The sequence below is a fragment of the Tachysurus fulvidraco genome, chromosome 20, assembly GCF_022655615.1.
Source record: "Tachysurus fulvidraco isolate hzauxx_2018 chromosome 20, HZAU_PFXX_2.0, whole genome shotgun sequence".
In the NCBI taxonomy this organism is placed as follows: domain Eukaryota; kingdom Metazoa; phylum Chordata; class Actinopteri; order Siluriformes; family Bagridae; genus Tachysurus; species Tachysurus fulvidraco.
In genome coordinates, this window is record NC_062537.1 from 18215020 (window position 1) to 18237072 (window position 22053).

Below are 22053 nucleotides of genomic sequence, written 5' to 3' on the forward strand. Positions count from 1 at the left end.
CGGCACTCAAAACATGGCAGTTCTCAGTCACTTAGCATTCTGGACTTAGCCGCTGTGTTAAACTTTATATATATAAATAAAGTATAAAAAATATAATACATATATTATATAATACAATATATCTCTATTTAATGTCTAGCCCCTGTGTCTGTTACTGCACGTGTGTATATATATATATATATATATATACCTGCACTCTTACTTAAATTAAAATTAATTTAAAAATTAATTTAAAATGAACTCAGATACTCATAAGCTCCTGGTTACAAAATATAGTACACCGTTATAGAAAATAAATGATTTATATTTACTAATCTTGAATTTATGTATTATATTCATCTTTGTATAATATTAAACTTTTATGTATTGTTTCTTATGTTCTTTAAAGCTGCTTTGAGACAATGTCCATTGTTAAAAACACTTTGTTTTCAGTTTCAAAAACACTCTTGAATTCAGATGAATTGAATAATCACACTGTCCCATGTCCCAGATGAGGATGGGTTCCCTTTTGAGTCTCTCGAGGTTTCTTCCTCATATCATCACAGAGAATTTTTCCTCACCACCACCACCATCCACTCTGACTTGCTAATTAGGGGTAAATTTATAAATTTAAACCTGTATATCCCAGCAAAGCTGATTTGTGAAAATATACATTGCTAAATGCACTATACAAATAAATCGGATTGAATTGAAGTAGTGAAAATATATATATACCTATATTCGATGCATATCAGATCAAAAGTTTGCATCTGTTTCTGAATTGAGATTTGGAGATTTGTAAGTGTTTCCAGCCCTTTATTTTAAACTCATTATCCAGTTATTAAAATACTACTCACAAATAAATATAATTAATGGAATTTATTTGTATAATGATATCAGCTTTTTACTTAATTGTATTAAAATTGCAGATAGATTTCAGTTCACATGATTTATCACATCATGTTTTTATGTTACACACAGTATGGACAAATGCACTAAAATACTGTTTATTGACTTCGCTTAGAGAGACTGACTGAGAATGTGAGTCGGTTTGGTTTGAACATTTCAGACAATCCCCCAGGGTTGTTTGTGTACTCAGTCATGGGCTGTGTATTTATTTGAATGCAGAATGATTCACATCATGAAGTTCACTGATGGCACTAAAGTGGGTTCTTAACAGCAACAACAACAAGATGTCAGCATACAGAGAGGAGGTGGAGAGGCTTGCAAACTGGTGCAGAGACAACAATATGTCTATTAATGTGGACAAAACAAAGAGCCGGTTGTTGATTCAAGGAGGTGGCACGGTGATCAGTCTCCAACACACGTCAATGAGTATAGTCATGGACAAATTCAACAGCTCCAGGTTCTTTGGTTGTATTATATCTAACCTTTACAGCACTGGCTGGTGGAAAACAAGATCTAGGAGAAAATATTCAAAGCAACTTTCACTGTCAACACTGTCAAATTCTCAGTATTGGTCTCTAATTTATAAAAATATTTCAGGTGAACTAGGTACATTTATCCACAGATCTGAACTCTTTGGTCCTGGTTGAACATGGTTGATCTGTCAGGGACTGTGACTGTGTGGCTTTTAGTACTTTATTTGTAAGTTTTTTAATTCTACATAATTAGAAGGGTGCTCTAAAAGTTGTGTATTTACTGTGGTGTATTTCTGCTGCCATCTGCTGGATTTTGTGCTGAACGTTTGAACGTTTTTACAAATTTCTGAAGAGGACCTTTTTTTTCTCATCACGGATGTCCCATAGTACAGTTCCTTATTCTAATTATTTAAACAATCCTAAATACCTTCTAGACTGTTTTCTTCTGGCTGATAAACCTACATACAAGATTGTACTGTAATACCCTGAACATACTACTCATGTCAAGTCAAGTCAAGTCAAGTCAAGAAGCTTTTATTGTCATTTCAACCATATATAGCTGTTGCAGTACACAGTGAAATGAGACAACGTTTCTCCAGGATCATGGTGCTATATAAAACAAAGACATAGCTAAGGACTTAGTAAGTTTTTAAGTCCTAGACACATAAAGTGCATCTGTGCTACCTGGTGCAAACAGTGCAGGACAAGACAAACAAGAAAGACAGTGCAGGACAAAAGACAGTGCAAAAATTACAAGACGATACACAAAAGACAATACATAAGAGACAATAGACAGAAACAGCACCGACAAGTGTAAATACTGTATGTTCAAACAATATTACGTGTGCAGAAATACTGGAATAAACACAATGTTATATCAACAATTACCTGAGATATTGTACAGGGTTGTGCAAAACAGCAATCAATCAACTGAAATGTGCAAATAGCAAAAAAAAAAAAAAGTGTGCAAAAAGCAGCATGTAAACAGATCGGTGGATATATATTGGAAGTGTGTGTATTTAATGTATGTCTGTGCAGTCCATACAGTTGATGTGCATGTGAGTGTTGTGCTACTATGTGTATTGGTTTGTTTTAGCAAGCATATTAAGATTTTTTGCAGGTAATATAAACTCAATACAAGGCAATCTTTAAATGAATAACAATAAAGGAATAAAGATTTGGTGTGTTCACTTGATATGTGGGTGTGGTCATTTGTATTTACTTTGAGAAATTGCTCTCCTTTCCCTAATCACTTAAAATGAGAAAGAATAGATGTTTGTTCACCTGCACTTCCCCATCTGACCCACCAGAGAAAGCCCTCTGTAGAATCTTTATTAAATACTTTATCTATTCAGTCAATTCACATTTACATTCACAGCATGTAGCAGACTCTCTTATCCAGAGCGACACACAAACTTTGACGTCTCCGTCACTGACTACATTAACACTGATTTACTAGGTTACAGATTTTGGATACCATCAACCTAAAACTCTGATAAGTTTTTTTTTTTTTTTAAATATACACTAGTAGGTCTTCAATAAACTTGCTGTATACCTACCTCTTACCCAGAGAGATGGACAGACCAGTCAAGCAGTGCTGTAGATGACAAGAACTATGCTGGTGCCTGTCCTGTGCATCTACCGGAAGCCAGTGGAGGAATGGCAGGAATGGGGTATAACAGAGAGCAATAACAGGTGGACCTGGTAGACCTGCCAGCAGTGAGTTGTAGTGGTCCAGTTTTGAAATGACAAGAGACTGAACAAGCAACCCAGCAGCCTGCTGCCACGGAGGTATCACAGGTTAGCGTATCACAACTCCAAGCCGCCATCACATGTCAGGGAGAATTACTAGTGGCCTATCAGAAGCAACTCCCTATTTGTGGGTAACAAATAGGCCCGAACCCAGCAGTACCAACATTGCTACCAACACTCGCAGCCCTGATTCTAGGATGGATCCATGGCCAATATTGTCCACACCATCCTGGACTCCAGAAGGAGGAGGGTCTGTCCGCAATATTTTGTGGACCGGGAGGGTTACAGATCAGAGGCAAGATTTTGTCAACTCCAATGACATCCTGGACCCCTCACTAACTGCTGAGTTTCATCAGATCCACACAGACTGACCAGCCCTAAGACCCAGGGGATGACCCAGGAGAAGAACACCAGAAGTGTTCCTAGGAGAGGGGGTCTGTAATGGCTCCACCAGCATTTCCCCCTCTAATGCACCAGATGGAGCCCTTGGCGGAATTCCAAGGACCTCTGGGTCACATCGTTCTCTTCTGGATTTCGATGGATTTATGCCATGCTCACACCAGACTTAGTTGTAAGCTATTGTTAGTTCCCACTAAAAACAAAGCCTAACTGTTGTTATTGTTTATTGTGTGTTTGACCGCTTGCTCTGTTTCTTGGATTCATGATTTTTGGATCAATGCTTTAGTACTAGATTGCTATTTCTGGATTATTCTCTGTGCCTGTGTTTACCGTTTCTGACCCTGTCTCATGATTTGAACTGTTTGCCTGTGATTTTGTTCTATTAAACTCAGAGACCTCTTTATACATTATTTATACATGTATACAGCCTGAAGGATTTTCCCTCGAATAAGGAAAACGTTTGAGTGTTGTAAAATGAATAATTAGTTTCAAAGAAAAAGATAATAATCTAGATACAAAATTTTACACTGTGCTTTTTGTTTGCTTTATTACTAAGGGACGATGAATCAGACAATGTATTACCAGGTCAACCACAAACTGTTGTTACCGTTGGAGATAAAATGGCTTGGGCTTTGAGAATATTGATAGAAGGAGGAAGCTCTCTGGCAACATTCTTTGGGAACTTGCTCAAGCGTGATGTTGCTCATGTATTGCTTTGCTTTCAGATTACTGAGAGCTCTTTTAAAATAATTCCACACAGATATTTTATGTTCCTGTTTTTAAGCTTTTAGTGCTTTCATTTAAATAATATGGTTATCAGTTAGTATAGGTTATAAAGAAGTTGCCAAGACTGCTTGAGAGCCATTACAGTGTAGGCCAGATGGATCATTGGCCAGATGGATCATTATAAATTTATGCTAATTGCTTACAACCATTTTCCAAGAAAATAAATACGTTTTAATCTTTTTTTTCTGCACTGGTGAAATACTCAAGAATACACTTTGCAGTCATAAATTTTTTTAATAAATATGTTTTTTTTTATTAATATAAAGCTAGAGTAGACTAGCGGGCTTACAGGGCAGTAGAAAATAACGCTAGGATAATGAACGCAACCCAAAGTGTAAAAAGTAAATGAAATTCATTTAAGTGAAAGCCATAGCAAATTGTTAAGAAAGCTTGCGTTATCATCAATTGCTAATCCAAGTCTTCCAATAACATTTATTATAAAACTGCACTCTTTATAAGCAGTTACACATATAGAAGTTTATGACTATTTAATCTTATCTACAATGGACAGGTGTGTTTGCAGGCTTTCTTTTTAAATGTATTGTTTCTTTTCTTACATGTAGGGCTTTCCTTTTTAGACAGAAACCATGGAGCAAAAAAATTAGAGAAATTGTAAATTTAAAACTAAAAATAAAACAAAACTTCTAATAAATAGCAGCATTACTATATGAACTAATCAGAATAGAGAATTTAACAATGCTCTGGTATAAATTAAGTTCATTTTTAAATAGAAACATGAAATAACTGGTTATAATTATGTAATAACCAAAGTTATAACATATTTATTAGAATGGTATAAAGAATAACATTTTAGATGTTTTCAAGTCAATATGAACAGAACTGGGTGATATATATATGAGAAGAAAGATTTTAAAATACAAAACTGGATGCAAAAATCTATATGCAAGTTTCAAAACCCGGAAGAAAAAAATAGAAAGTGAAATTTACGCTTAATAAATTCGATTCAATTCAAAATGTCTCAAAGCAGCTTTACAGGATATAAAGTTGTATAAAGTTTATTATACAAAGATTAATATTCTAGTAAGTTCAAAATTAATATTAGACTTATTTTTAAATATGTTTGTACTTATCCCTAATGAACAACCCTGAGGTGACTGAGGTGACTGTGGTGAGGAAAAACTCCCTTAGATGGAAGAGGAAGAAACCTTGAGAGGTACCAGACTCAAAAGTGAACCTCATCCTCATTTGGGTGACACTGGAGGGTGTGATTATAAACACTGGAGAGTGTTACTATGAATAATGGTACAATTTCTAGATGCCTCAGGATCCTCACAGGGTCAGTCCCTTCTCACCAAAGGGTGAAACCGAAATCTTTATGAAGTGAAATTTACACCCTTATCCAGAGTGACTTACAACTGAGCAAGTGAGGGTTAAGGGCCAGGGGCCCGGCAGTGGCAGCTTGGTGGACCTGGAGTTCAAACCCATGATCAGTAGCCCAACACCTTAACCACTGAGCTACCACATACCCAACTGAAATCCAACTGAAGGTGGTGCAATCTTTGGATGCCTTGGGATGGGTTGAAAAAGAGAAGCAAGTTGAGAAACATTAGTGAATCTGCTGTTCAAGATAACACCCAGCAGATGATAAATGTGCATGTGATCAGATCTACTGGAGAACAGGTTTATGGGATGCATTAAGTGTATGTACATAATAATGTGTACGTATCTTTTATGTCTATAAATCTGTATATAAATACTGAGAAATTTAACAGATTACATAAAAGATGCAGGTTACAATCAGATAAAAGCAGATAAAATATCTCTATCATGATTTGCATCGTTTAGTGGCTTTTAATGGTGCACTCAGTTCTAGTAACTGCTTTACAGCTTAATCTGTCAAGGATGTGAACCCTGCAGGTTGGAAAACACTTTGAGTACAACATCAGTTTATCACGTCAACGTCTACAAACGTCATTCACACACTGTAAAACATTTCAAGTTGGTTAAACATTGAAACTCAAGTTCAGCTGCCGCCTTAAAACGGGAACTCAGCTGAAAGACATGAGACATTTGCCGCGACAATGGATTACACTGGATGAGTTTCATTTCTGAAAACATATATACTTGAGTTCAAATTCCAAAATTAACTACGCTAACCTACCGTGCAAACATGTTTTACAGTGCAAAACGGCTGTTTGTCTTAGCCAGTGAGAGGAAAAAGGAGAACCGAGATGAGAACATGCACAGAAACTCACAGACAGTAACCCAGGCTCAGGACCAAGGATAAATGCAAAACTGTCAAATAAATAAATAAATAAATAAATAAATAAATAAATAAATAAATAAATGATACCTTCATAATCATTCATAAACAAGCTAGAAATGATAACCCTTATCAATTATTAAAAACATTCTTATTAAAATTTAAGCTTGCATAATATATAGAAAGGTAAAGTATAAGAGAAGTATAGACGTTAAGCACGATTGCCAAACAGGATTGCTTGAAAACAATCGTTAGGCCATTGAGAAATCCTTAAAACCAAACAGTTCATCCTCATGGTTGCATTCAACTCTGCTTTAATTGCTCTGTGATTGGATTAAATCAGGCTTTGAATAATGCATCTACAAAAAGCATTCACGGTAAAAAATAATATTGTCATCTTATAAAAACAGTATAATAATCTCTGCCAGGGCTGTAACTGTGTTGACAAACTCAAACCGTCCTGCATGTGGTTATGTGGAAACCCACCACACACATTTGTTAAGATTTCACAAGAAAAAAAATAAAGGAACTTTACCCTTCAGGTTCTTCATCGGTATTAATGAAGCAATTGTTTTCTTGTGGGTGTGAATAAGAAATATCACAAATATAAGCCAGTCAGGTAAAAGTCTAACTTGAGAATCGAGAAGCACCTTGAGGAATTAATCAAACGGCTGATTACTGTAGATGCCATGACTCTGAGTTCACTATGTGTTTGTGTGTGTGTGTGTGTGTGTGTGTGTGTGTGTGTGTGTGTGTGTGTGTGTGTGTGTGTGTGTGTGTGTGTGTGTGTGTGTGTGTGTGTGTACACACCATAGAGGGTCAGAAATTAAACAGACTACATTTGGTAATTTGAGAAACACATGTCAGCTTCTGCTTTGACCCTAACTTCCTCCCACGTTGTGACATGCACAGAAAAGCGTTTAATACCCAGCTAAATACCCACATGTATACAGTACATGTACACTGTATTTCGAGAGAAACACCTGTACACCTGTTCATTCATACATTCATACACATTCATACATTTATGGGGTCAGTTGTGGCTGAAGCATTTAAGGCTCTGGATTGTTGATAGGAGGATCAGGGTTCAAGCCCCATCACTGGCATGCTGCAACCGTGGGCCCTTTTGCAAGGCCCTTTCCAGGGGCTTTGTGTCATGGCTGACCCTGTGCTCTGAACTCAACCTCCTAGTTGCTGGGATATGTAAAGAACGAATTTCCCGGTGCTGTAATGTAGATGTGACTAAAATATAGGTTTCTAATCAGCCAATCATGTTGCTGCAGTGCAATGCAATAAATCATGCTGATACAGGTCAAGGGCTTCGGTTTATACCCATCGACCATCAGAATGGAGGAAAAAAGTGTGAACTTTAATCATGTCATGGATGTTGGTGCAGTTTTCACAGAGAGAGAGAAAGAGAGAGAGAGAGAGACAGAGACAGAGACAGAGATGTGATACAACAATATGTTATAACTCATACGCTTTACATCACTTCACCACTATGGTTATTTCCTGTACCAGCTGTACCAAGAGTTTTCAGTTTACAGATCAGTTTAGGGATAATGGTTGAAAATTTCCCCAATTGTGGGATGAATAAAGGAATATCTTATCTTATATCTTATCTTAAAAATGGTGAAAAGAAATGAGAGTAATTTCTAAGCAAGTCCATGTTATTAATTTGTAGTGTATCATTATTAGCTGGTTATTACAGACAAATTCATGATTATTTTTAGACGAAATCAGTCTAGAAAAGCATAAAAGGAAATACTGGTTCGTAGCTAAAGCAAACCTTATATACAAAGTGTGTTAGCTTTTAAAAGTATTTGTACTTAATATGTAAGAACTCCATTATTTTGCATCCAGAAACTGTATTTAGTGTAAAAGAAACATGTACTGTACAGATTAAGAATTTTTGACAAATATTTAACATCTCATTAATATTTATGATTTAATTTATATAAAATTTTATTTCATTTTATACCTGCTTATTGAGTTTTAGTTTAAATGAATTAAAAGGAAGTGATTTTGTTCAGCCCCCAAATAAACATAAGCTTTTTACAAATTTTTTTTTTTTCACATTTCTTCCAACTGCTTATGGTCATGGTGCAAAAAGAATGTATTTTATCTCGTCTCAAAAGGTATCAATCAGGGGAGAGGAACAAAAGAACCATTTTGCATCATGAAGGCCATCATCAATGCTTGGAGAAAGTGATGCACCAAGAGACCTTTCAAGAGACCCGCAGCAACATAAAAGGGGTTCGATGCTGCAGGAATATCTGGCAAGTGCTGATTACTATGTGTGTGTGACAACAATTTCCTGTATTCTTCATATGTCATATAAGTCTTTTGCCATTAAAAATAAACAAGATCTAAAACCACCCAAAACCATTATGTGAAATTTATTATAGTCTGATGAGACCAAGGAAGAGCCCTGATCACCTAAAGAACAACAAAGCCACAGTGAAGTATGGTGGTAGGAGCAATCGTGCAGTCAGACTGCTTCTCTTCAGCTGGGGCTTTTCTGGATAAAGAGAATCATAAACAACAAAGAATTATTTTGTTAAGTTATTTATTATATTTTTCTGTTTTCCATAAAAGATTCTAACTGATTTCAGTTGAATTTGTTTTGCTGCTGTATCACATTAAATGTGGAAAAAGATCGGACATGATCGATCTTGGTTACTTTTTTTTTAACCAGTTATTTAAAGTATTTATTTATTTATTTATTTACATTACAAACATTCTCCAAACTTTGAAAAATTTTTTAACAAACTTTACAGTATACATTCATTGTACAGTTAATCCATCTGCATTGTACGTTTATATATATATATATATATATATATATATATATATATATATATATATATATATATATATATATATATATATACATACATACATATACATTTTTTTTTTCATCCAGAGCAGTTGAGTGTTAATAATTTAGAAATAATTTAGGACGATTTAAAAATACATGCAATTCTTTGATTAGACAGACAGTCAAGTGAAATCCTGGTAAAATATTGTAAATTATATCAGGCAGTAGAGGTAAATACATCATATTTCCTTCTAACAGTCATCTATCAGTCATGTTCCATTAATCCCTTCTGCCTTAGAAAAATTATAAATAATTTCCTTGTTCTTTTATAATGACTAGCGATTACAGTTGCACAGTGTTTTATCTGACTGTTTATTGATTAAGTTCAGAGCCAGTAATTCACTCAGTTAAAGATGTTTGCAGATAAGAGGAAGGAGGAAATAACCCTGATAGGAAATGTTAAGAAATGCCTTAGCAGCTTGTGGTGATGGAGATGTGCTGCTGTGTTTATAAAGACCGTCTGCACTTCTACAGTCCAAAAAACTGTCAGGAGCAAAGAGGCAAAGCACACAGGTGAGTCGTTACTCGTGCATCTTCTGCATTTTAACTCGGATATTAACTCTGAAATTAAAGTCACATATCAAATTGAATCGAATCCATTTATTCTGTAATGACGTTGTGTGTTTTGTGTCTTATATCTTTATGTTGCTTTTCATCCATTTATTCTGTTTCCTTTCCTTTTTTTCTTTTAAATGCAACTTTATTATAATTATTTATCAATAATTATTATAATGTTGCATTATAATTTTTCAATTTTTTATTTTCAAACTAAAATTTTAAAATGCTTTCCACCTAATCCAAAAAAGATTTCCACCTAATAATGAAATAATATGCTATTATAAATAAACTTATTACACATATTATTATATTACTATTAAAATAAAATAAGTATGAATATTACTGAGAATCATGAAAGATATTAAACATGACACATTTAATTTTCTCGATTTTCACGATTTTGATCTCATGAGAAAATTATATGAATTATTTTTTCTGTTTTTAAATGCTGAAATATTAATGGTTATTATTTAAGGATTAAAATAAAAATTTAAAAAACTAACAGATTTGAGCAGGATTAGAATGATATAAGCAGATGAACAAATGCATGCAATGCATAATGATGAATACTTACAAGCTGCAGACTTTTTGACTTTCTTTAAAAGTAAGAAAAAAATTCTCTTTCATTTTAGACCGTCATTTATTTGTTTGTTTGTTTGTTTATTATACATTTTCCTCGTTGCAGATCAGGAGAAGACACAACTCATTAAATTTCTCTGAACTGTAGTGTGTGCATCTGTGCTTCAGACATGAATCTCTTCATTTCTGTATTGCTGCTGGGACTGTGCTGTATGCTCAGATACCCAGCTGTATCAGGTGAGTTTAAACAGGAGCAGTAAATATTTGAGACAGTGATTATAAATACTGAGATGATGCTGAGCTTCTGAAGATTACAGTTCAGTATTTATTTATTTTTTTGCTGGACTCAAATTTTAGCAGCGTTGATATAATTTCCAAGAAACAAATGTGCAGATGATTTATTTAATTGCAGAGGTTTCTAGGGAAAAATCATACTGCATAAGGAAGAGGTTTAACAAATACTGTGGTAAAAACGGTCTGCTTAAAGATGTCAAAATCCTTGTTAAGTAAGTGTGTTTTCAACACACAGTAAAAAGGGAAATTATTGTGTTTATTAGACTTCATTTAGTTGTCAACATGTCAGAGATAGGAGATAAGAGGAAGCTGCTCTGTGTGTGTGTGTGTGTGTGTGTGTGTGTGTGTGTGTGTGTGTGTGTGTGTGTGTGTGTGTGTGTGTGTGTGTGTGTGTGTGTGTGTGTGTGTGTGTGAAAATGCTTTAATTTTGCATGTTTTTTAAATTCATTCATGTTTATTTTATTTTAAATAGGAAATAAGCTTTTTTTAAAAATATTTAGTTTATTTCAAATTTCAAATAAAAACAAAAACAATTTCCTATTTTGAACTTTGGGACCTTACTGGATTGTGGGTGTGTCTTTAAGCAAATAAAAGGGCAACACAGGGGTGTGTTTACCATATATGGTAATCGGGAAGGATTTTAGTGATTGCTATTTGTATTTATATATAAATGATAGGATATAAATAAAAACTCTTTTGAAGAAGGTCTGGAAGGTGTTTTTGAGTATATATATGGTTAGAATTATTATGTAATTTAACCATTTTCATTGATTAATGACATTTAGTCAGCTTTTAATAACTACAACAGTCAACTATATCTAATTTGGAGTGAAACTAATAATTTCCAAATATATAAATATAACTATATCTATTTATTTATTTAAGACTAAAAACTAAATCTATCGATGTATTAAATTTAACTGTTAAAATCTATATAAATTTATTACAAGGGCCACAAATAATTAATTAGCCTGGTATTTCTTAAGAGAATGAGTTAATATGTAAATAATAATTATTAATAAATTATTTGCAAATGATCTAGTTGATTGTTAACGTATATGCATCATTATTTCCCAATGTGTATGTATTAATTTAGAATTATTATAGCAATAGGTTCATATAGATGTTTGATTATGTACAGTAGAGAGGTATTGCATATTAGTGGTGATATTGATTTTAACATCAGTCTGAACCATTTATATTATATACTGTATATTAATCAATATATATATATTAAAATTTTACGTAAATATTTATAAATCTGACTTTGCTGTGATGTGCGCTTGTACAGGATCTAAAGAGAAAGGTTTCAGCAGGTCTTTCATTCAGGATGCCTTCATGGAAGCTAAACAAATCGTAGACGACTCTTATTTGTACTCTCGTAAAAAGTGAGTCAACACTTCATTAACACATTGTACCCATTGAGTGTACTTAGACCCGAGGATATTTAAGCAAAGTTGGTCTGGGATATACAAGTTATCATACTGAATAATGTTTGTTTGATCTGTTTGTGCGTGTGTTTACAGGAGCCTCGAGAGAGTGCGCAGTACCGAATTTATTAAGCCATCTGATATACTGCGTCTGATGAAGCAGCCAAAACGGATGGCACGTGAGGCTGTGAGAGCTGCAGATTACATGGAGCAGACGTTGAGGATCATCTCAGAGAAAAGACACCATGCACACAAGAGATCTATTAACGCCACAGGTCTGACACTGTAAATCTTATGAAAATATTTTCTTTCTTTCTTTTAAACAGCAGAACTCACAGCCAAAAGTTTTTATAATCCCAACTCTGTATCATAAGACAGCTACCAACAAGGGATAGTTAGGTCTAACACACACTTACACCAAGATGCACAAAGTCTGTCAGCTGTACATTTTTTTTGAACAAGTGAGTTGAATGAGTCACATGGCAGCATTACACACTCATAGGAAAGCGCTACCTGCCCTCTTCCACATACCGATGCGTGTAATTGGATAGTGTCGCTGTGCTTGTGCCATCCGTCCCACACAGAGCAAGGACAATTTTACTCCCTTGGTACACATGATCACAAAAGAAATTTTAAGGAGGATAAAAACACTGGACTTGAATATAAAATAATAATTTTTTTAAAATTAAATATAGTATTTATATAGGGTATTTATATAAGCATGTTTGCCTCACACCTCCAGGGTTGGGGGGTCGATTCCCGCCTCTGCTTTGTGTGTGGAGTTTGCATGTTCTCCCCATGCCTCGGGGTTTCCCCGTGCCTCGGGGGTTGGGGACAAAATGCAGCACTGAGATAAACTGTCTTTTGTTGAATGCAATTTGTTTGTGTGTGTGTGATTGGATTTATCATCTTTGTTTGTTTTCTCTCTTAGCACTGCTATCTGAAGAAGAACTTCAGGAGATCCACAAACTGACTGGCTGTGACGCTCAAACCCTGCCGCCTCCATGCAGAACGACACAGAATCTAAACAGATATCGCACGCCCAACAGCGTCTGCAACAACCTGTGAGACACATGTCAAAACAGGAACACAGATAATTAACTGCCACCATGCAGGACAGGGTTCTGGGGACAGCTACTATAATAGAAACAAATATAAATATTATTGCTTTGAAGCTTAGCAAGATTATTTTACTCAAAAATATCTATTATGGGTTGTTAATTCTAGACAGTGGCACATTGCCACCCACAGTGTACATGTATTTAAGACTTAATGCTGTGTCATAAGGCTCTCAGACTATTGTTTTAAATCTACAGGATAAATCCACTTCAAGGTGCTTCAAACACACCGTTCACCCGCTGGCTGCCTCCTGTTTATGAAGATAACATCTCCCAACCTCAAGGATGGAACCCTGGAAGACTCTATAATAATGTTGTGCTTCCTCTGGTATGAGAGCATTACAAATTTAATAGGCATGTTGAGTATTGTCAGTTTAAGACAGACTGGAATTTAAATGTATGGCTTAACATGATAACTGTAACATGAGTCGTATACTTGTATTTTCCGGGGCGTGTCCAGGTTTAGGACATGGGGGTATAGGTGGGGCAAGAGCACACTTAAGGCAGAGAAACAACCAATATCCCAAGGGTAACTGTCAATAGTATGCTGCCACCACCACGCTTCACTGTATGGACAGCAGCATTGGGGTCACATTGAACATGTCACTTTAAGGACAATAATTCTCCAACACCCATTTTTTGTCTGGTCTATGAATGTCAGGTTAACAGCTCCAACAGTTTAACACTGGCTTTTGGGTAACTTCACTGGCTACTGTACTCAAGTCAAGTCAAGTCAAGTCAAGAGTTGTGCCCTTAGCTTTTTTTAAGTTTTGAGGATAAATTAAGATTTAAAATGAGTTTTTCATAGAAAACCCTTCACATAATGAAATCATAATATCGGTTGCTTAGTGTGAACCATATGAACGGCAAAAGATTATTCCATAATGGTATCTGCCACCCTGTGCGGCTCAGGGTTCCAGATATGTGTATTTTCTAATTTTACCATTTCTCATGTGGAACAATTTTACTTTTCCTGAAGCACAATATCAATATTTTTCTCCAGGTGAGGCAGGTGTCAAATCAAATTTTCAGCACACGGGACCAAAATGTTGTGGGAGACAACGAGTACACGCTCCTCATCACATTCTTCGGCCAGTGGAATGACCACGATCTGTCCTTCACCCCCTTTTCACCCAGCATCCGGTCCTTTAGCAACGGCATTGACTGTGATAAGAGCTGTGAGCGCTCTGAGCCATGCTTCCCCATCCAGGTTAACACACACACACACACACACACACACACACACACACACACACACACACACACACACACACACACACACACACACACACACACACACACACACATTTATTTCACTTATAGGTCTTGTTCACTGATGTGCTAAGAACATCTCGGAGATTAGCTTTAATAATTTTCTCCACTCCACCCCTTTGAATCAGTCATTTAAAGATTACCCAAACGTTATATAAAGAAAATATAACACAAAATAAAGTCCTAAAAATATTTGGGAATTATTTTACTGAGATGAAATCTTTAAGTGCTATGGGCTCAAGACTATATACAAGAAAATATACAGCCTTTTAAGTTAAATAAAAAAATAGCTAATTTTCTGGGACGGATAAAAGTTCTTTTGCTAACAACTCAGTGTGTTTCAGGTCGGATAAATGTCTTTGTAGTTTTGTGTTGTACAGCATTTTCTAAGTTTATGTTTAGGAGTTAGAGTAATAGGGGAAGTAGATTTGGTTCTGAGGGACTATCCCTAACTCAACATGGAATAAATAAACATACAAACATGACGAAGAACTTTTCCTTTTGCATCATTTGACTTAGATTCCTAGAGATGACCCGCGCCTGCCCTCCGGTCCCAACAGCTGCCTCCCTGTTTTTCGCTCTGCACCCACCTGCGGCTCTGGAAACAGCGCGTACATGTTTGGAGGTGTGCCTCAGGTGCGAGAGCAGATCAACACTTTGACATCATTCCTGGATGCGGGTCAGTTGTATGGCTCAGACGAGTCGCTCTCCCGAGAACTCAGAGATCTCTCGAATGACGCAGGCCTCATGCGTGTCAATGACAGATTCCGGGACAATGGGCGCGAGCTGCTGCCTTTCACCAAGGTAGTCAGCCAAATGTGTGCCACACGCAATCGCATTCTGAACTCCACTGGCCTAGAGGAAGTGCCGTGTTTTATTGCAGGTGGGTTTGCAATGAAAATCATTTACATTTATGAGTAACAGAAAACAAACCATGGACGAATGTTAATTTCAGTTCCAGAGTCAGTTGTTAAGTCGTAAGTTCTGTACGTTCCTTCAACTGTTTATGAACATGCAGGTAGGCAGATTGATTATAGTAAATTGCCCTTAGGTGGGAATGAGTGTGTGCATGATGCTCTATGATAGATCTAGGCATCCCATCTAGAGTGGATTCTTCAGCCCTCCGATGTTCCAGGAAAAGGCTCAAAATCCACTGCAAGGAGAATATATAGTATAGCACCACAAAATATAAAAATGCTGATTTTGTATGCTTGTATCTGAACTCTCTCAGATTAGTGAAAGTCCAAACTGTTAATAGCAATTTATGTTTGTAGGCGATGAGCGTGTGGACGAGAACATCGCTCTCACGTCGATGCACACACTCTTCCTGCGAGAACACAACCGGCTCGCTCGCGCTCTGCGCCGCATAAACCAACAATGGAACAATGAACAGATTTATGAGGAAGCTCGCAAAATCGTGGGAGCCTACCATCAGGTACTATACACACACACATACACACATACTCAAAAAAAACCCACAGCAGATTATTTCCTGTTAATAAATGTTTTAAAGGTGATCATTTTGGATTTGGTGGAACAAAGTGCATTTATGTGGAAGTAAATGGTGTAAATAAGAGAGTATGTGGCTGATTTCTTTCTGGCCAAGAGCACAAAATAATTTTTTATAAAGTTTTCATATTCTATACTAAGATCATGTAGCTTAATTCAAATTTGGAAAAGGCTCCTGTTTGATGTGATCCTATTAGTCCTGACTTTGTCCTGACTTACAGTAAATATTCATTCTGTGTCTTGTAGATCATAGTGTTTAGGGATTATCTGCCACACATTGTGGGAACGGAAGCCATGAGCAGGCAGCTCGGCAGGTATCCCGGTTACAACCCCAATGTCAACCCATCTATCGCTAATGTTTTCGCCACTGCCGCTTACCGCTTCGCCCACGCCACCATCCAGCCCGTCATCTTCCGTCTGAATGAAAACTTCCAGGAGAATCGACAGTTCCCTAGCGTTCCTCTGCAAACGGCCTTCTTTACACCATGGAGAATTGTATTTGAAGGTCAGTTAATACAATTAAGGTTTTGCAAAACTCTTTTCCATTAAACATAATGGTCTCATTGAATATAAGCTTTCCCAAATCAGTAAAATAGAAGATCACATAGTTCCATGGAAATAAAAATGGAACTTTAGAGTGACATTGGATGCTGCTGTATTGATGTAGGTTTCATTCTTTACTCTAGTCTCTCTTTTTATTTACATATTATAGTATGTCTACTGCCCTATTGCAAAAAAAAAAAATTAAAATACTATTTCTGTATAAAGTAGCAATTTTCGTGAGCCCAAATCTCACCTGTAACTTGCCCCCAGGTGGGATTGATCCTCAGATTCGGGGGCTGATAAGTCGTCCAGCTAAGCTGAACAGGCAGGATGGCATACTGGTGGATGCAGTAAGAGAAAGACTGTTCGCCTTCACCAGCAGAATCGCCCAGGACCTTGGTTCTCTCAACTTGCAGAGGGGCAGAGACCACGGCCTGCCAAGTATACACACATGCACACACGCCCATGCACGCACAAGACACACACAATGCATAATGAGTCAACAGGTACACACAGAAAAACAGAGTAGATTGACAGACTGACAAATAGAATAGGTAGACAACCAAACTGGTCACAAAGACAGATAGACAGACAAAGTATTTAAACCTTTTTTTTTGTTATATAATCCACTTCCAATGCATATACCAGGGGTATTCAATTAAAATTCAAAGAGGTCCAGCTACTAAAATTTCCTCCCTGCAAAGGTCCGAATCTTATATTACCATCATGTTAATAAAATCAATAACGCACATACATTGAGGAGTACTAACACTGGTGTCCAAAGTCCAAAGACATAATACAGTGTGTAGAAATGTGAAGTGGATATATCGACTGCAATTAATTGTCCTAAATAATTGTCTAAAACACTTTCACATGTCATCATGAACATATTTTCTTCTGCCCATTAGGCTATAATGCATGGAGGAGATTCTGTGGTCTGTCCACTCCCAGGGATGTCACTGAATTGGGGAGGGTGCTGAATAACACAGATCTGGCACGGAAGCTCATCCAACTTTATGGGGCAGCCGATAACATCGACCTCTGGGCGGCAGGTATTGCAGAACCGTTTGTCCGTGGGGGAAGAGTCGGGCCTGTGTTCTCTTGTATCATTGCCACGCAGTTCCAGAGGATCCGCCAAGGAGACAGGTACTGTGTCTTCAACAAAATTAAGATTCTGATTGGTCAGAAGTTAGTGATTAATTTTCAGGAACAGCATAGCAGCAGTTCGTAACAAATTCCAGAGTAACTTGTAAGTAGAAAAAGTTAGAAAATGACCATTGAAAGCTGCTCTAACGTAAGTGATAACAAAAACCATCTTGTTCCATGGACATTACACAGTATGAATTTAACTGTAAGTGAATAAAAAGCACTAAAGTTAATGGACGTGATGGTTCAGTGGTTAAGGCTTCGGATTTTCTGATCAGAAGGTCGGGGTTCAAGCCCACAAGCTTCTGAGACATCAACATTGGGTCCTTGAGCAAGGTCATAAACCTCACCTGCTCCAGGGGCGCCGTACTATGTCTGACCCTACGCTCTGTCCCCAGGCTCATAATAACCTGGAATATGTGAAAACTAAAGGTGTTCTTTTATTTTTTTAAATGCTGTGGTTTAAGAGGCATAAAATGTGCTGTTATTGGAAATTTATTAACTTTGGGGTGAAGCTTGTAATACTTCATGTCTTATACTTACATTTCTTTCATAAAACCTTTTTAAAATAATGCTAGTACCCTTGCTTAAGTTAGGCTGTGATGCCGCTTTATGTTATGTGATGCCCAAGCCCCTGGGCTACAGCCCTGATACCGCAGGGTCTTAACACACTTAAGAAAGATAAGTTAAAGTTATAAGTTATAGCAGGATATAAACATACAGTAAGTCAGGACATAAAAATCTCTATACTCCATACATTCAGTGAAAAATATTTACAGCATCAATAAATACAAGCATAATAAATGTACACTATCAATGCATAGATAAATGTAATTGGCATGTTTGGAATGATGCCTGTGTAATGAACCGAAGATCAGGTGACTTGGACTTCAGTTCATCTGTCATTTCTGCACCCAGGCTATGGTGGGAGAACATGGGTGTTTTCACCCCGGCTCAGAAATCCGCACTTTTGAGAGTGTCTCTGTCTCGCATCATCTGTGACAACACGGGAATCAGCAGAGTTCCTAGAAACCCTTTCGTCCTGAGTCAGAACCAAGCAAGCTTTGTCAACTGCAATTCCATCCCGAGGATTGACCTCAGTCCTTGGCAAGAGTCGAGTAAGTAAGATCTATAGCAAAAAAAAATGTAAACGAAAGAAATGTAAATATATATATATATATATATATATATGGGATACACACTGATGGTACATTATGATGAAACCAATAACACTGGAATAAGTAAACTGTAGCTAAAACACATATGTCAGTGGCAGGAGTAATACATTATTTATATAAGATATAGTCATATATAGAGTCATTGGTGCAGGACATGACATGTTCTGACATGAGCCTTGTTTTTCATCAAGAGCTTATGAATGATTAAAAAAAATATTGTGGGTGTGTTTGTGTCATCGTGTGTGACCTCTGTGGTGTTGCCTTACCTTTGGTGTTTGATCTTCTAGGGGACAGAGCCAGGGAAAAGGCATCTGATGAAAATGAGGTCAGTAATTTGTTTTTTATCAACTATTACTCACTGAATCAAGGTGAGGATGTTGAAGGTTTTCAGATCATTTTGACTGTTTTATCTTGACAATGCGGGGGGCATGGTGGCTTAGTGGCTTAGTGGTTAGCACGTTTGCCTCACACCTCCAGGGTGTTTGGTTCGATTCCCCCCTCCGCCTTGTGTGTGTGTGGAGTTTGCATGTTCTCCCCGTGCCTCCGGGTACTCCGGTTTCCTCCCACAGTCCAAAGACATGCATGGTAGGTTGATTGGCATCTCTGGAAAATTGTCCGTAGTGTGTGAGTGTGTGAGTGAATGAGAGTGTGTGTGTGTGTAACCTCCGATGGGTTGGCACTCCTTCGAAGGTGTATCCTGCCTCGATGCCCGATGACGCCTGAGATAGGCACAGGCTCCCCGTGAGCCGAGAAGTTCGGATAAGCGGTAGAAAATGAATGAATGAAAGAACTTAACAATTCCCAGGAACACAAGGGTTTGGAAAGTATTCAGCCCTCTTTAGCGTTTAGCATATTTTATTATGTTACAGATTTAATTTAAACTGTTTTTTTTGTTGTTGTTGTTGTTGTTGTTGTTGTTGTTGTTTTTTGCATAAGTCAACACACAATAACCCATAAAGGTCAATGCAAACTAAATTAAAGACAAAACTTACTTTAGTCTTCATGGGGCAGTGTGTAAGTGTTAATTTGTAGTGTAGAAAACTTTATTTATTAGATTATACAAGTGGAAAAGGTAATTAATCTGTTTTTAACAGATTTTTAGAGAGGAGCGAGACGAGGAGGACCTAGAGGACCTGCTGGAGAACGAGGTATATTTATACAGTTCTTTCTCCCAAGAGGAGCAAGATGATTTTCTTTAAGCTTACAGTTCTTCTCATTATGATTTTCCAATCTTCACCTTTATTCCAATTATTCTTGTACACTTATAGTTCAGTCAGGAATGAGAAGCCCCAATGGTCTATGTTGAACCACCTGCCCACTGGAACTCTTTCCTTATGGAATCCTGAATGTCTGTGAACCTCCAGATCTCTTTCTCCTTGCTATCGCTTCTGCAAGAACAATCTACAAATACCTAAATTGCTAAAAAGTTCACCTGCAGCATACCTGCCATCTATGAGTTTAATTTCTTGAAATACATTATATCTGTAGTATCAGAGAAAAGATCAACTGCTAATATATTTCTTATATGATCTTTGCTATAGAATTTCATGCATGTTTTTACAAATACTGCATCATTATATAAACACGTTCTATTTGCATTTTTTTCTCCTTTTTACGTATTGTGTTTTATTAACATGAACATACGTTCTGTTACAAACCAGTTTCAAATAAAATGATGCAAATAAAATGATCATCTGTACAACCTTTGGCTTCTTTGATAATGTTGTCTAATTTTAGTATTTAAAATAATCAACACATCATCCACATCTCCATCCACAAGAACACCCAGACAGATGAGTTCACCTGCTGTATACCTGCCATATCTGTCCCCCTTTTATATAAGACTTATATATATATATATATACTTTTATAAGACTTATATATACTTTTTATATATATATATATATAGTGGCATATAGTATAAGTGGCATTATCTCTTAGCATATATTTAAACTGCCCATGTGGCCTGAGTGTATTATATTATATATATTACACCATGTCATTGTTGAATTAGTTTTTAAAAGCATAATTTAATGTTCAACTCATCAGATTCATCTGTTAGAATAGAAGCCGTTATTTTGTCACATCTACATTACAGCACAGTGAAATTCTTTCTTCACATATACCAGCTTTGGAGGTTGGGGTCAGAACACAGGGTCAGCTATGATTCAGCTCCACCGGAGCAGTGAGGGTTAAGGGCTTTGCTCAAGGGCCCAACAGTGGCAGTTTGGCAGTGCTGGGGCTTGAACCCTGATACTCCAATCAACAACCTAGAGCCTTAGAATGCTTGAGCAACCACCGCCCCTTAGCTGTAGACAAACCAGCTGAAAGTTCAATGTGTTGTGAATCCTGAGCTGCTTTTCTGCTCACCTCAGTTGAAAATAGAGTTTATTAGAGTTACCATAACTCTAAATATAACAGTAATGAGTAATGAACCATGAGTTTCTGTGAACAAGTTGTGAACCATCAGATGTGTATTGTTACAAAAATTAGTTCAACGATTCTATGAATCAGCTTTTGGTACATACAATAAGTGCTGATACTATGGGATTTAAGATAGTGAGATTCGAAGATTCGTCAGAAGATGGCGCTAAAGTGACTTCATATACAGCATATCCAGGGTATGAGACAGACAGGAGTAGCCTGATGCAGTCATATAGCTGGTGTCAGGTTGGTGTCTGTGAAGCATAAGGTCTGTGATTTTCCAAGTTTATTGTTTTATTTAATTATTGAGTCTTTGACATCATTAATCTGCCAGATTGACTGGACCATTAATGTGAATGGGTTTAATCCCAGTGTTAGTATCTAGTAGCCTGTGAGTCATGCCATCCGGTCAAGATCGTGATAGATCTAGATGCTATACCAGAAATACTGGGTCTGAGGCAAATACCCCTTTTGAGACAATAGTCAATTAGTAGTCAACAATACCTGTGTTGTGTCAGCATTGTAACAAAATAGTGTCCTAAACCACATCAGCAAGTCTGCATGTCTTCACTGAACCAACTAGACGTGATATGAGGGGG

General features: G+C 36.8%; 1 protein-coding gene across 2 annotated transcripts; it reads left to right on the forward strand.

The window, feature by feature from the left end:
* The first annotated feature begins 9760 nt into the window (after positions 1-9760).
* On the forward strand, positions 9761-20732 carry mpx (myeloid-specific peroxidase). Of its 2 annotated transcripts, XM_027175401.2 has the most exons (16): positions 9761-9916; positions 10647-10777; positions 12126-12222; positions 12361-12539; positions 13196-13328; positions 13581-13710; positions 14386-14592; positions 15174-15537; positions 15929-16089; positions 16410-16668; positions 16977-17147; positions 17615-17852; positions 18771-18970; positions 19318-19355; positions 20125-20178; positions 20299-20732. In XM_027175401.2, the coding sequence occupies exons 2-16, from the start codon at positions 10711-10713 to the stop codon at positions 20311-20313; spliced, it is 2313 nt and encodes a 770-aa protein (XP_027031202.2). In that variant the 5' UTR covers positions 9761-9916; positions 10647-10710; the 3' UTR covers positions 20314-20732. The 2 variants fall into 2 exon arrangements, with proteins under 2 accessions (XP_027031202.2, XP_047660819.1); XM_047804863.1 differs by lacking the exon at positions 20299-20732 and having other exon boundaries at positions 19318-19416; positions 20048-20184.
* The last annotated feature ends 1321 nt before the right edge of the window (positions 20733-22053 follow it).

Bases quoted from the DNA above. Each gene is read 5' to 3' on its own strand.
- mpx (XM_027175401.2), top strand. From the start codon at position 10,711: ATGAATCTCTTCATTTCTGTATTGCTGCTGGGACTGTGCTGTATGCTC. The intron at 12,540-13,195 runs GTCTGACACTGT...TTTCTCTCTTAG, and splicing joins GAGATCTATTAACGCCACAG to CACTGCTATCTGAAGAAGAA. The intron at 18,971-19,317 runs GTAAGTAAGATC...TTGATCTTCTAG, and splicing joins CAGTCCTTGGCAAGAGTCGA to GGGACAGAGCCAGGGAAAAG.